Source organism: Polypterus senegalus, chromosome 10 (genome assembly GCF_016835505.1).
Source record: "Polypterus senegalus isolate Bchr_013 chromosome 10, ASM1683550v1, whole genome shotgun sequence".
NCBI classification, from domain to species: Eukaryota; Metazoa; Chordata; class Cladistia; order Polypteriformes; family Polypteridae; genus Polypterus; species Polypterus senegalus.
The window spans coordinates 135,346,437-135,359,945 of record NC_053163.1 but is presented as its reverse complement, the minus strand read 5'-3'; the positions used below and the strand labels follow the sequence as shown (position 1 = coordinate 135,359,945).

Here is a 13,509-nt window from a genome sequence, read left to right as displayed (position 1 = left end):
GTGATGACTCCACCTATGACCATCAGTATGGACTGTCCATAACGGAAGACCAAGTAAGGAGACATCTACAGAAGATGTGAAGTAATGAGTCACAAAAGAGTACTGCTTAATGTTTTGCTTTTGTTTTGGGTGTATGTGTATCCTTAGTCCCACCACCATCACCACCCCCAAATCCTAATGCCTGCCCACTGCCAATTACAATCAGCCTGTTACCATTTCAGTCAAACACTAGTGTCTGCCATTCCACACTGGAAAATAAAGGTGAACTATTACCTTCTACTCCTAACTGCATAAATGGCCCTGAACCTACTGTATTGTAGTTTAAAACTCTCTGTGACCATCAATCAGTTACCTGGTTCCCTGCTATTTTCAAAACAACTCTGAACAAAGTCTGGTAATAAGGAACCATGAGAATCAGATGAGGTTGGCAGTCAAACACAAAGTTAAAATTATGAATCCTAGGGGTCAGGCTGTATGATAAGTTAAGACCAGAAATACTAAAGGTCAGCGTGTGTGGCCATTAAGTCTGATAGATAACACTAGCAGGTTTTTGGTCTATAAGAATCTTAAGTTATAGGAACAAGTCACACATGTCCTTCATTACATTGCAGACTTTATTAAACCAGGTAAGCAGTTACATGTGCTGGTGGTTCAGGTTAAGGGGACAAATGTAAAGTCATTCAGCATTCCTTGTGCTATTGAGCGCTGTGCTAACACAGGAGTGAAATATGTGATTGCTGCTTGAGACTGACTTAGTGCAGTAGCTGTTGTCTTATCTTGGCTCTGGATGAGACATTAAGCAGAAGAACTAATGCCGATTTTACTTTCAATCCATTTAAGGTGTGCAGACACCTTGACGTACACGTTACTCCGCTGAGGATTTTCACAATTTTCACTATTGGCATAAGACACAATTCCTACAGCAGTAGGGACGTTGTTCCTTCCTTGACAAACTAGTGGACCTCCTGAGTCTCCCTGAAATAAAAAGAAATATGCATAATTATAATGAAGAAAATCAAACTGTCATCTATTTTTTGCGAACAGAAAAGTGCTATTTCCTTACATTACAGGTCCCCTTTCTGTGTAATCCTCTTGCACAGATCAGCGAAGTAGAATCACAGTACTCCTGGATCTTCACATCCACCTCTCTCAGAGTATCACTGACATTGCCATTAGTGGCAGTGCGTCCCCACCCTGCCACCAAGCAGATGGTGCCAGGCTTAAAGTCATGGTCATCTTTGCTTGGAAGGTTGATTACTTTCACTTCATTTGTGATTGTAGCATTGTACTTCAGCTATTTATAAAGAAGAAAAGATGATGTTACACCACTGGGACCTGACATGGATATAAAAACATGATCACAGCGTCTGAATGAAATAGAAGGCCAAAAAGTTTATTTCAGTTTTAAGAACTTTAGAAGTAGCAGCACACATACACTAGTTATATTGGGACATTGTATGGCTGTCTGGATCAGTGAAGGCCTGATTGTTCTGTTTCAAATGGACATGCAAGTGGATTTAGTATTAAGGTGGTCAGTATGAAAGTTCTTCTACCTTCTTCACGTTAACAATATTCTTTGACAAGAAAAGCAAGTGGGGTTCTTTTCATTTCATTATTAGTTGTTCATGTTGTCATACACATACATTTGAGAGACAACTTCAGGGCTTATCAGCCTGTAATTCCATTCTGTGTTAAGGGTTGGCACTACCACCTAATGCATCTCCTCTCATTCTGCCTGCAGATCCAGTGAGCAGCGGTGGACTGCTGAGTGACATCACTGCCAGTTCCCATGCACCTCCTCTTCCGCCTCGCACACCTCATAACTGGGGCTGGCAGTATCATGGAGCTAGTCCAGCTCAGAACTCACATCAGGAAAGACATCGTCATGCTTTTGCTGTATGTTTTTCAATTTTATGGGATTACCAGAAGATGCCCCAAACTAATATAATCTATTTTTCCTTTTATTAAAATGTTTAGAAAAAAATAATATGCAAACATAAGGGTCTCGAAGCCATTCCTTCTGTTAAATTTTATATACATAAAGTGGTGCCTCCTATTTCAAACTTAATTCGCTTCAGGAGGCTGTTTGAACTCTGAATTGTTGAACGTCTGAATCAATTTTCCACATTAGAATAATGGAAAGTGAATTAATCCATTCCCAAAACACAAACAATACCCATTTTGATAAACTAAAATAGCAAATACACATAATTTAAGGTAAAAATGATACAATTAAATGCCCTAAATAATAAATTAAAACATGAAAACAATACATAAAATACGGAAATACTGTACAATAAAATGAAATGTATGGCAGTGCACATAGATGCAGGGGCTCAGTGCTCTTCCTATTGGCACTTTGTTTGTCCTTTTATGTATGTGTTGCTGTTTGTCATAATGATATTCTTTTGGGCGCGCAACGTCTATATTGGCACGATCTCCAAAAAATAGGACTATGCAGCAAACAGACTGTTACAACTGAATTTCTCCGCTTCCAGGACATCCCAGAGGAGATAGCCATGCAGAAGTGGGACTGCAGGGCAGACGAGGCTACAGAGGTGACCACACAAGCCACCTCTTCCTGGCATTTTCTAACCAACACAATATCCCTAACAAATAAGATTCTGCTAATTACAGAGACCTGGCTTCATTCACTCTTTCTGGATACAGTTATCGAGTTAGCAGGCCGCACAGTACACCGGCAGGACAGGACCAGAGAAATAGGGGTGGGGGTTATGCCTGTATGTCAACAACAGCTGGTGTACTAACACTAAGACTGTACACAATGGATATGTTCACACTCGCTGTGTAAGTGCCATCTGTTGCTGCATTTTTTTCACTGCGAGCACAGTGAAGCATCGTTTGAACTCCAGATCACATGTCTTTTGAATTTAGTGTTTGATCTCTGGAACGTTCGAAGTTTGACTTTTTTGAAATATGAGGCACTACAGTAGTGTCCTGTCTGGCAATACATGTTTACATTTTAAAATTGTTGTCAGTGTCAATTTATTTATATTGCACATTTAAAACAACATAGTAATGCTGTGGCCAAAGTGCTTTACAATAAAAGAAGAAAAAACATACAATTAACATAAATAACATAAAAAGAAATAAAATAAATGAACATAAATAAAATAAATAATATAGAAGTAAGATTACATAATCACAATGAGGAAACCATCAGTATTACTGAAGGTCACAGAAAGCAAGTGAATAGAAGTGAGTCTTTCATCTCGTTTTGAACAGTTCAGTTGTAGACGACTCCTTTATATGATGAGGTAAAGAGTTCCACAGGCGCGGCAGCTGCAAAGGCCCTGTCCCCCTTGGTTTTACACTTGGTACGAGTGACAATAAGATACAACTGACCAGAAGATCCAAGCACTCTACATGGCTGGTGTAAAACACACAGTTCAGATAAATAGGCAGGAGCAAGCCCATCTAAAGATTCAACAACTAGCAATAAGATTTTAAAATCAATTCGAAAACTGACAGGCAGCCACTGTAAAGAAACTAATATTGGAGAAACAGAACCAGACTTTCTTTCCCCAACCAGAAAGTGAGCGGCAGCATTCTGGACCAGCTGTAACTTACGTATCAAGGATTTGCTAATCCCAGAACAGAGTGAGTTGCAGCAATCAAGGCGAGAAAAGATAAAAGCATGAGTAGCTTTCTCAAGATCCCTAGAAGATAAAAAAGGCTTGATCTTACCTAAAAGACGAAGCTGGAAAAACCAATCGTTGACTTCAGAATTAATCTGTTTCTCAAAAGAAAGGTTACTGTCAAAAATAACACCAAGATTGTGGACTTGAGGTTTGCAAAAGACAGAGAAAGAGCCAAGAAGTCCAAGACCAATTTGGGCTTTAGCTGATGGACCCACTATAAGCACCTCTGTTTTATTTTGATTCAGATCAAGAAAATTATTAGCCATCCAGGATCTTAGTTCAAAAAGACAGTTGTGGAGTTGATTCATTGCAGAGTTGCAGATGGGAATATAAACCTGAGTATCATCAGCACAGCAGTGAAGAGAAATGTTAAATTTCCTAAAAATAGCTCCAATAGGGTGAAGGTACAGTATATAGAGAATAAAATAGGACCCAAAATGGATCCCTAAGGAACACCACATTTAACAGGAGCAGTAGACAAAAAAGAGGAATTTAAAGTCACTGAAAAGTGTCTACCAGTAAGATATGTCCTGAACCAGTTAAGAGCAGCCCCTTTAAGCTCAACAAGATGTTCAAGCCGCAACAGCAATATTTCATGGTCAATAGTGTCAAAGGCAGCGGACAGGTCAAAAAGGACAAGGACTGCATCACCACCAGAGTCGGTAATAATAGAGATGTCATTGAATACTTTCAGGAGGGCCGTCTCAACACCATGATAACGCCTAATGCCAGATTGGTAGATCTCAAATAAATTATTCGAGTTAAGGTGATCAACTAATTGATTATAAATATTTTAGCCAGAAATGGTAATTGGGAAATCGGGCAAACATTGGCTAAAACTCCAGGATCTAATTCTGCCTTTTTTGTTGTACTAGGAATCCAAATCAAATCAGAAGATGTCATGTGCTATCAAGATTGAGAAGACAAAAACTGCTCAGATATCTGAAAGTCCAAAAGGAATGGAATAAATCTGAAGCAGTGGAACTGATCTGTGCCCACTGCGACACTCACCTTCAGAAGCATGATGTCATTTTTGAGGGTTTTTTCTTCAAACTTTTCATGTGGGATCACTTCTTGAACAGGTATTACCTGTTGGGACGTCTCATATTTAAACGCATGATGAGCCCCCAGAATCAAAATGATGCCTCTGTTGATGAAAAAAAAAACATATGTTGGGTCATGGATGAGTTTTGGGGGCAGTGACTCAGCCTTGAGTAACAGAGTGACTGTTTTAGAGTGATCCCTGCTGAGCTGTCATAAGCAGTTAAATCTGAGAATGTAAATAATAAAAATAAAGAACAGATGGTGTCAAAAAAAAAACTTCATTCAAAATGTAATTGAGACTTTTCTACAGTAAAGGACAACCATGATTAAACTGTTCTTAGGAATGATTTCGAAGTGTCAATGCATCAAGGCCAGATTAGCACTTTGAACGATAGGTATGGGTTAAGTCGTATGTCGTTCAGCCTGTCAAGGCATGATGTACAGTACCACTTGTACCTCAGTACAAAGCCACTATAGACACATACAACATGCTGGTGTGTCTCAGTTATCTACTACAGTGCTGCCATCATTAATAGTGCAATACATAGACAGTCTGTAGTTATGTCATCGCAAAAAGGGTATAAAGCTGCTGATGTCTGTGAAACAACTAGATTTGTTGCAAGGTGAATATTTTGATGATAATAACAGTGGTCCAGATAGTGACAATCAGTTGGATATCATGGAACCTGCAGACTCTGGAACTGATGATTTCTGCTCTGAAGGCTTGTCTTCATCACAAGGTGTCCGCAGTGCAAACAGTCACCCACTACCAAAAGTGTTCTGTGAATCAAGCTTAGAAAGTGCAAAGAAACATGTTATATTTATAGCACATGTTCTTCTAAGCCTGCACTTTGTGAGATGCCTTGATTCTAGGACTTTCAGTCGTGTTGCTGGTCAAAATAAAGTAATAAGCAATTTGTTTACACTGTTGACTTCCTTTCTAATACATTTCTTTACATTTTTTACTAATTCTGACAGAGTTCATTATTTATCATATATGAATAGAGCTATACTGCAGTGTCCTGGTATTTAAAGGTTTAGCAATCATTGTGTTAATGTTGTTTCATAGCATGCATGATGGTTTGCCACTTTATCTGATACTTTGGCACACTTTTGTGCAGAACTGCATCATTTGGTATAAGCCATGACAGAACTTAACCATTGATTAACATTTGATGCCCTTTCCCTCAGTACTTGTAAAGCAAATTGGTCACACCTGATATCCAACTGTGGATAGCTGCTGATGTAAATAGCAAGTATTTTCTAAACTATGTTCCATGTTTGGAGAAAAATCCCACTCAAACACCCAGGAAACACTGTCTAAGACTGTGATGATGCATCCTTACTGAGCCCTGTCTATTTTCACACCATTTGTCAAGGCAAACAAGCTACTTGCCAAGTGAAAAGCAAAATAAGAGACGGTCAAGGCCACGTTAATAGGGAATATGTTTATACAACAAAACAAAGGAGAGATGCGTAAAGTTTGACCATCCTCTTTAATAAAACCCCTGTGTGCGTCCAGGTGTCCGTGTGTGTGTGTCTTCTGGTGAAGTGCGCATGCGCGGGGCCACACGGAACGTGTTCAGTCTCTTCCTGTGCATTCCCTGTGTGTGCAGAGAGAGAGAGACACACACACACACACAGGTGCGTGTGCGCGAGAGACAGACAGACACACAGGTCCGCCTGAGAGACAGACACGCACGCACGCATGCAGGCAGGCAGGCACAAGAGACAGACATGCATGCACGCACGCACACACACGCAGGCAGGACGGCAGGAGAGACAGTCACGTACGCGAGACAGACGCACGCAGGCAGGCAGGCAGGCAGGCCCGCCCGCGAGACACACTCACACAGGCAGCCCGCGACAGAGACAGACACACACGCACGCAGGCCCGCCACAGAGACAGACACGCACGCAGGCCCGCCACAGAGACAGACACGCACGCACATACACACACGCAGGCCTGCGACAGAGACAGACAGACACACACACAGGCGCACGCGTGCATTGTTGCAATGTTACTTTTCTTGGTTGTTTATTAGATTACGGATTTTTCAAACGTTCATTTTTTTCCCTGTGCTTAAAACTCATTAAAAAAGGTGTCGTAAGGCTATAGGGCGAACTCTTGCAGTGTTAGTTTTCACTGTTGTTCAAGGTTTTCTTAGTGTTATTCAATGTTTTTACATTTAGTTTACTATTACGCTGTGCATTCAATGGTTTAATTATCTATATTTGTGTTTAAAATCTTAAAAAAATATATATTTACATACAGTTTATACGGTCTGGAACGGATTAATTGTATTTACATACAATCCTATGCGGGAAATTACTTCGGTTACACTGTATTACTGTCCAACAAAATTACAGGCATTTTACGGAAATACAAACCGGTATTACTGAGAGAGAAAATTAAAGGCACACAATACAGTGACGCATATTGCAGCCACATACAAGGTCCCTTGCCATTTAATATAGACTGTTCCTACTAATGTTTATGCACTACTGTTATTGTTACGGGCTTAATGTCTAGTCATGTAATAATGACCCTATGATAATAACAATGTGCATGGAGCTGCTCACAAAAGACCGCAGGAATCTGTGCTGACTGTTGATGCCGACTGCCTTGTTATTAGCCAACTTGTCATTTGTATGTATTTCTGTAAATTTCAAATATTTTACACAGAAAAAGTGTTAGTTTCTACTTTATTTGTTAATTTTTAGATGTTAAGCGGAAGGAAAAATGTAGTTTTGCTTTTCAAAATATTGACATATTGAAGAAATTTCAAGCTAAACTGGAGGGAGACTCTTTAATTGAAAATTGTGATCCTCTGGAATTAGCCTTTCCTCATTTTGGTGGTTTTGTCAGCCAATGAATTTAACTGTAAGAATGGTTCTTTGTTTTTAAAAATTTTTTTAGGACATTTATTATGATATACATCTTTCAATGGTGATATTTGTGATGCAGAGCTGCCAGACAGTTTCTAGGAAGGATTACAAGGAGTGTGTGATGTTTGATGTCATGTTCCATTTTTGCGTATTTTTTCAATGGTAGTGTCCCAGTTCATTAACTTTGTTGGGTTTTCCTTTTTACAATGTTTATACTGTATAACACTTCTAGGTTAGGTACATTGTGCATCATTAAAAAAACTGAACCTCTTTATTTACTTTTACATGTGAGCGCTGAATTCGAGGACAACGAGATAAACACCAATTTAAGCTTTAAAGCAATTTCTTTAATATTTATTCTTGGTGAATTTAAAAAGAAAAACTGCAAGACTGCCCCCCCCAAACAGCCCACTGATTTGAGTAAAAACATTTCCAGGTAACCTAGGGCAGCTGAGACGGGATGCAAGAAGACTACTGTACATTATGCTCTCAGCAGGAAATTATATGTTTATAGTTTACTGTATGGGAAAGGCAGCTGCCTTCAGCTTCTGTCTTAATAAAGATGGCAAAGCACACACGTGATGCTGGTCATTAATGATCTACGTATTTTTGCTGACCGTGTTTACTTATAATTCAGTATGGCTCATTTTGCCCTGTGTCTGGCTAGCTACTGGCAACAGCCAATGACGATAATAAACTTTGTATGATGTTAGTGATCTATTTCTGTGCCTTTTACTTATATAAAAAAGACCTCATCCAGCAGAAAAGGTGTGCATCTTGTTACAAAGTGCTGTGTGTATTTTGTTACAGCATTCTGTAATAGAAGTGCTCCCTCTTCGAAGAGAATAAATGCTTTTTGACTTAAACTTCCTCCTGCCTATTTTCTCGTAGAGGTTTTGGATCACCCGGGGGGGTGACAGCCTTTACTACCACACCGGCATACCAAGACATAAGTGTATTTTATATTTCAACTAGCAAAATACCTGTGCTTCGCAGTGGAGAAGTAGTGTGTTAAAGAAGTAAAGAAAAAGAAAAGGAAACATTTTGAAAATAACATAACATGATTGTCAATGTAATTGTTTGTCACTGTTATGAGTGTTGCTGTCATATATATATATATATAGCAAAATACCCGCGCTTCGCAGCATAGAAGTCGTGTGTTAAAGAAGTTATGAAAAAGAAAAGGAAACATTTTAAAAATAACGTAACATGATTGTCAAAGTAATTGTTTTGTGTATTTGGCGGCCCGCGTCACAAAGTTGTTTTAGGTAGCTGCATCAGAAAATGTACCACGACGTCTGACATGCCTCCTTTTTAGTGTTTTCTCACAGCTTGCATTGCTGCTGTCATAATCGGTGTGTGAGTCCACACACACACACACACATATCTTCATATATATATATATATATATATATATACTGTACATATATACATATCTATATACATATCTACATATACACATATAAATATATATACATATATATATATATATATATACATACCTATCTACATTATATATACACACACATACATACATACACGCACACAAATTATATTTATGTGTGTGTGTGAGTGTATGTATGTATGTATGTGTGTGTATAGCTTTGGTCACTGAGTGCAAGGGAAAAAAAATAAAATGTAGTGTATAAGTTATTAAACAGTAAAACATTAACGTTTTAAGAAGTAAAGCTACATTGAGCACCACTGGAGTGGTTGCGGGTAAAGTACATTTTAAAGACAGTGTAACACAACAGGTAAGTAGTACTAACAGCAGCTAATGTATATGGATCATCTCTCGGTAGTAGATCCATTTTGCTTTCTCTGCATACTGCGTTTATAGTCAGTTCACGTGAGCCGCTCGGAGTACATGCATCGAAGCTTCTGAGCTGTGCCTGTGCTATCTAGTGCGATCTCGCGATGTCCACGGCTTCATTTAATGTTAGCTAAGACCCGGCACTTAAAAGTTTCTCGCTACAGCAATTTTAACTCCATTACAAAGTGATCCAAAGTCTCGTTTATACCTCGCGTCTTCTCATTAAACCTGTATTTCACGAACAAAGTATTCAGCATTTTTCTTCAGCGCTCTTTGGGACCTCTTCCTTGTTTTCTACGTAATGCGGTCATAGTCAGTTCACGTGATTACGTGGGAGGCATGATGATGTCACATGCAGCTCCGTCCCCCACAGGCGTCGAGCTAACATCCATTACAGTATATGGAGAAAAATAGGTTCCAGTTATGACCATTATGCGTAGAATTTCAAAATGAAACCTGACCAACTTTGGTAAGGAAGCTGTAAGGAATGAGCCTGCCAAATTTCAGTTTTCTACCTACACGGGAAGTTGGAGAATTAGTGATGAGTGAGTGAGTGAGTGAGTGAGTGAGTGAGTCAGTGAGGGCTTTGCCTTTTATTAGTATAGATGAGTGGAGAGTCACCTCATTTATTGTACCTGAGAATGTTGTTTTAAATTACTAATGAAAGTCCTTTTTTAGAATACACCATCACTCGCAAAACATTTCTTGAAGCAAAAATAAAAAAATTACATTTTACAGTAGAAAGAAAAATCCAATATCCCGGAGTATCCCACAAATATATAATTTTTAATTTACATATAATTACACTGGAACATTAAAATCAATCTAAGCAGGGACATCCTGCTTAATATCATAATAAAGTGTTAATATACAGTATGTTTAAAAGTGTAATGTGCAAAATAATGATTACATTATTACATAATACATTGGCACATTTAAATAAATTGTTTTCTTTGTATTTTTGTATTGTTTACAATTTAGAAAAAAAAATGACATTCTGTAAAAAGTAGCAGTCAGAGTGTTCATCTATGTGCTCTGTACTGTTGTAAAATCTCTTCATGGTAATGTGCTCAAGAGGTGGAATGCCAGTCAAGAGATGTTAGTAAAGGTGTAAGGCACATGCTGACAGACTCACCTTCAAAGACTGAAAGTACAAAACTGGATAGAAAATAATGAGGGTATTAGACGCATGCTTTACGGAAACATTTTTGAGAGAGGGAAGTGCTGATTAAGAGACAGTCACATTCAAATACAGAGGAATAGCACTGAAGGTATCCATAGGATAAGATAAAGTATTTTTTAAATTATTCTGTTAAATGTCTTTGTCACTTTCTACTGTGGCTAGTAATAATAATAATAAGAAGAAGAAGAGTTCCATTCCATTCCTTTTCCTACTATTATAGGCCTGTACTTCACCATTCCCTCTTTGCACCTTCTCCTTAGCACTGACTTTAATGTTCTTTACTGAAATGTTTCTGGAATTCACTTCTCATTTCTGTGTAGTATTAATGTTTGTGTAATAATCAATTTATGGAAATATCAGTATTCACAAGTATAGTATAAAAATGATTTCTGATGTAAAACAAAAATGACAACTGCGGTACTTCATCAGTACTTATATTTGGGACAAGATCAAACCAAACATGGTTAACATATGCTCATTATATAGGGTGGTCCAGATATAATTATGCAATTTTCATTATGCTATAATTTATTAAGTTTATTATAAAGAAAATCACCTGAAAAATCCTGAACCATTGAGAAGTGTGCGAACTGACGACATGAAGAATCATCTTCGGGCCGAACTAGAATCGTCCCCGCATAAATCAAAGTCATCCAGATGATCTGGATCTGCATAATTAGATCTGGACCACCCTGCATACTTCTTTAAATGAGGAAAGAAAAATGACGACATGGCTGTGTTCTGGGCTAGTAAAACTTGCACCCTACATAAACATATGCTTATTATGTCCATCCATCCATTATCCAACCCGCTATATCCTAACTACAGGGTCACGGGGGTCTGCTGGAGCCAATCCCAGCCAACACAGGGCACAAGGCAGGAAACAAACCCCGGGCAGGGCGCCAGCCCACCGCAGCTTATAATATACATCTTTTAATATTTAAAGAAAAAGAAAAGCAATGATTTACAATAATATGACTGTTCTAATGTTTCTGGGCCACCATACACCACTGATTGCCCCCATTGTAACAACACTCACATCAAGTGCCTTTCCATCATATGTTTAGAAATGCTAACCACTTGAATCACCAGTCTAGGGAAGTACAGTATGTGCGCTGAAGGCTACCTGGCAACCACTTCAGAAGGTGCCACTGCCTGTGTTTTCTCACTTTTGAGCACACATCTTAATACATGTAATAAATCAGAGTGCTAGCCTAGACCATGTGAAGTAAACTATTGTTACAAGTGATAGATCAGGAAATGACCTTGATGGGTTTTTCTAAAAAAGTAAACCACAAAATTAGAAATTCCCTAAAAATCACTGAAACCAAGCCCGTTTACCTCTGGCGTAACAGTAAAGAACAATGGATTTATAACAATATGTGTCTGTTTAGATTTCTTGAAAAATGAGAAGACTAAAAAAATGAAAAAACCCAAACAAGAAGCAAGGCAGCCACCAAAAATCTACTTTTAATCAAGGGGGGCTCGAGCCCTTGCCCCTTTCACCTCAGTGGCTGGAGTGCCATTTTCTCCTCTTAAGATCTGATTATTCACTTCCATGAACAACTGCCTGGCTCCTTTACTGTATATTGCTGCATATGCTCATGTTTGCTATCCCATGTGGAAGTGTAACATGGTCTATGAAAATGAATGCCATTAATTCTACCAAGAATGACTAGTAAGTATTTTTGTGCTGGTTACGTTGTTGTTTTTCTTTTGCCATTATGACAGAGAAGGTAGCCGAAATGTCACGGAGCAAGCTGCACACTTCCTACACCAAGAGGATTAAATAAAGAATAAAGTGAAGTTCAACACTAAGCAATAATCAAACCCACTTAATCAGTTTTGGGAGTGATGAGGCCAGAGCTCGTCTCAGTGGCCCTGTGCTCACAGCAGCAACTATGATAAATGAAAACTTTGCATAGAAGCATCTTTTTATGATCATTTTGGATTTATCAAGACTAGCACCCATACATGTTACTTCAAAGTGGGCTTAAAAAGATTTTTTTTCTTTATTTGGTATAAAGACGTAAGGTTCTTCCTAGTCTCCTTCAAGAGACAGTCAGCGGCATATTCTGTTTTCTAATTTAATAATCATTTTTAAATCATTTTATTCTTCTCTTAGTAATCATATTTTCCTAATTGTTTAATAAGCTTGTTTCCTCGCTATGTTGTGCTATCATGGCACATATACATATAGAAGTAAAACACTTACTCTCCTTTGCAGTGAGCTGCTGTGAGGACGACATTGGGGCGAATGAGCAACCCTCCACAGATGAAACTTTTATTCTTTCCATTTGCCATAAAGAAGGCCATGTAAGGTCGGCTATGCGGCACGGCTTCTCTCCCATCGATGATTTTGTCTCCAGTGACACCTGAGGGAAGAGAAAGTAGACCAGTGAGTGTGTATAAGAATCCGAAACTCTCCATCAGTGTGACCGGTTTTTCCAAATGAATCCTCCGCTAGAGGAGAGAACAATAAATGGAAAGACTGATTAGATAATATTTGAATTAATTTAGAAGGCATTTGCCCTTAAATTGAATTTGTCTTGGGTTTCCTTAAAAGAACAGAAATGTGTCAAACCACAGCAGCATATCTCTGTCTAATTTACCTGCCAGTGTGAGGCAGATGATTGTGATGGCAGTGCCACACACTGCTAGCATGGCTCCACTTGTGTTCATCTCTGCAAAGTTGTCTTCTCAGATCTCAGTTTTATAGGGAGTGACATGGGGATGGGGTTGGTTGTTTGCAGTTTGAAAACTGACCACAAACCACACTGCTGTCACAGTGACTTAGACAGGGAGGTGATTTAGAGTTCTTTTATTACAAAATTACTAATTCTTTTTTTGTTTTTGTTTTAGAGTCTTTGAAATGATCAGGATTAAGTAAAGCAAAAAACACCAAGATGCCCATTTGT

At 38.6% G+C, this 13,509-nt stretch overlaps 1 protein-coding gene across 1 annotated transcript; it reads right to left on the bottom strand.

Moving 5' to 3' along the window:
* Window positions 1-436: 436 nt before the first annotated feature.
* On the bottom strand, window positions 437-13,277 carry LOC120536278 (duodenase-1-like). Its single transcript, XM_039764601.1, has 5 exons — window positions 13,204-13,277; window positions 12,807-12,966; window positions 4,674-4,809; window positions 1,064-1,294; window positions 437-975 (listed from the first exon to the last, which is right to left on the bottom strand). The coding sequence occupies exons 1-5, from the start codon at window positions 13,271-13,273 to the stop codon at window positions 796-798; spliced, it is 777 nt and encodes a 258-aa protein (XP_039620535.1). The 5' UTR covers window positions 13,274-13,277; the 3' UTR covers window positions 437-795.
* Window positions 13,278-13,509: the final 232 nt, after the last annotated feature.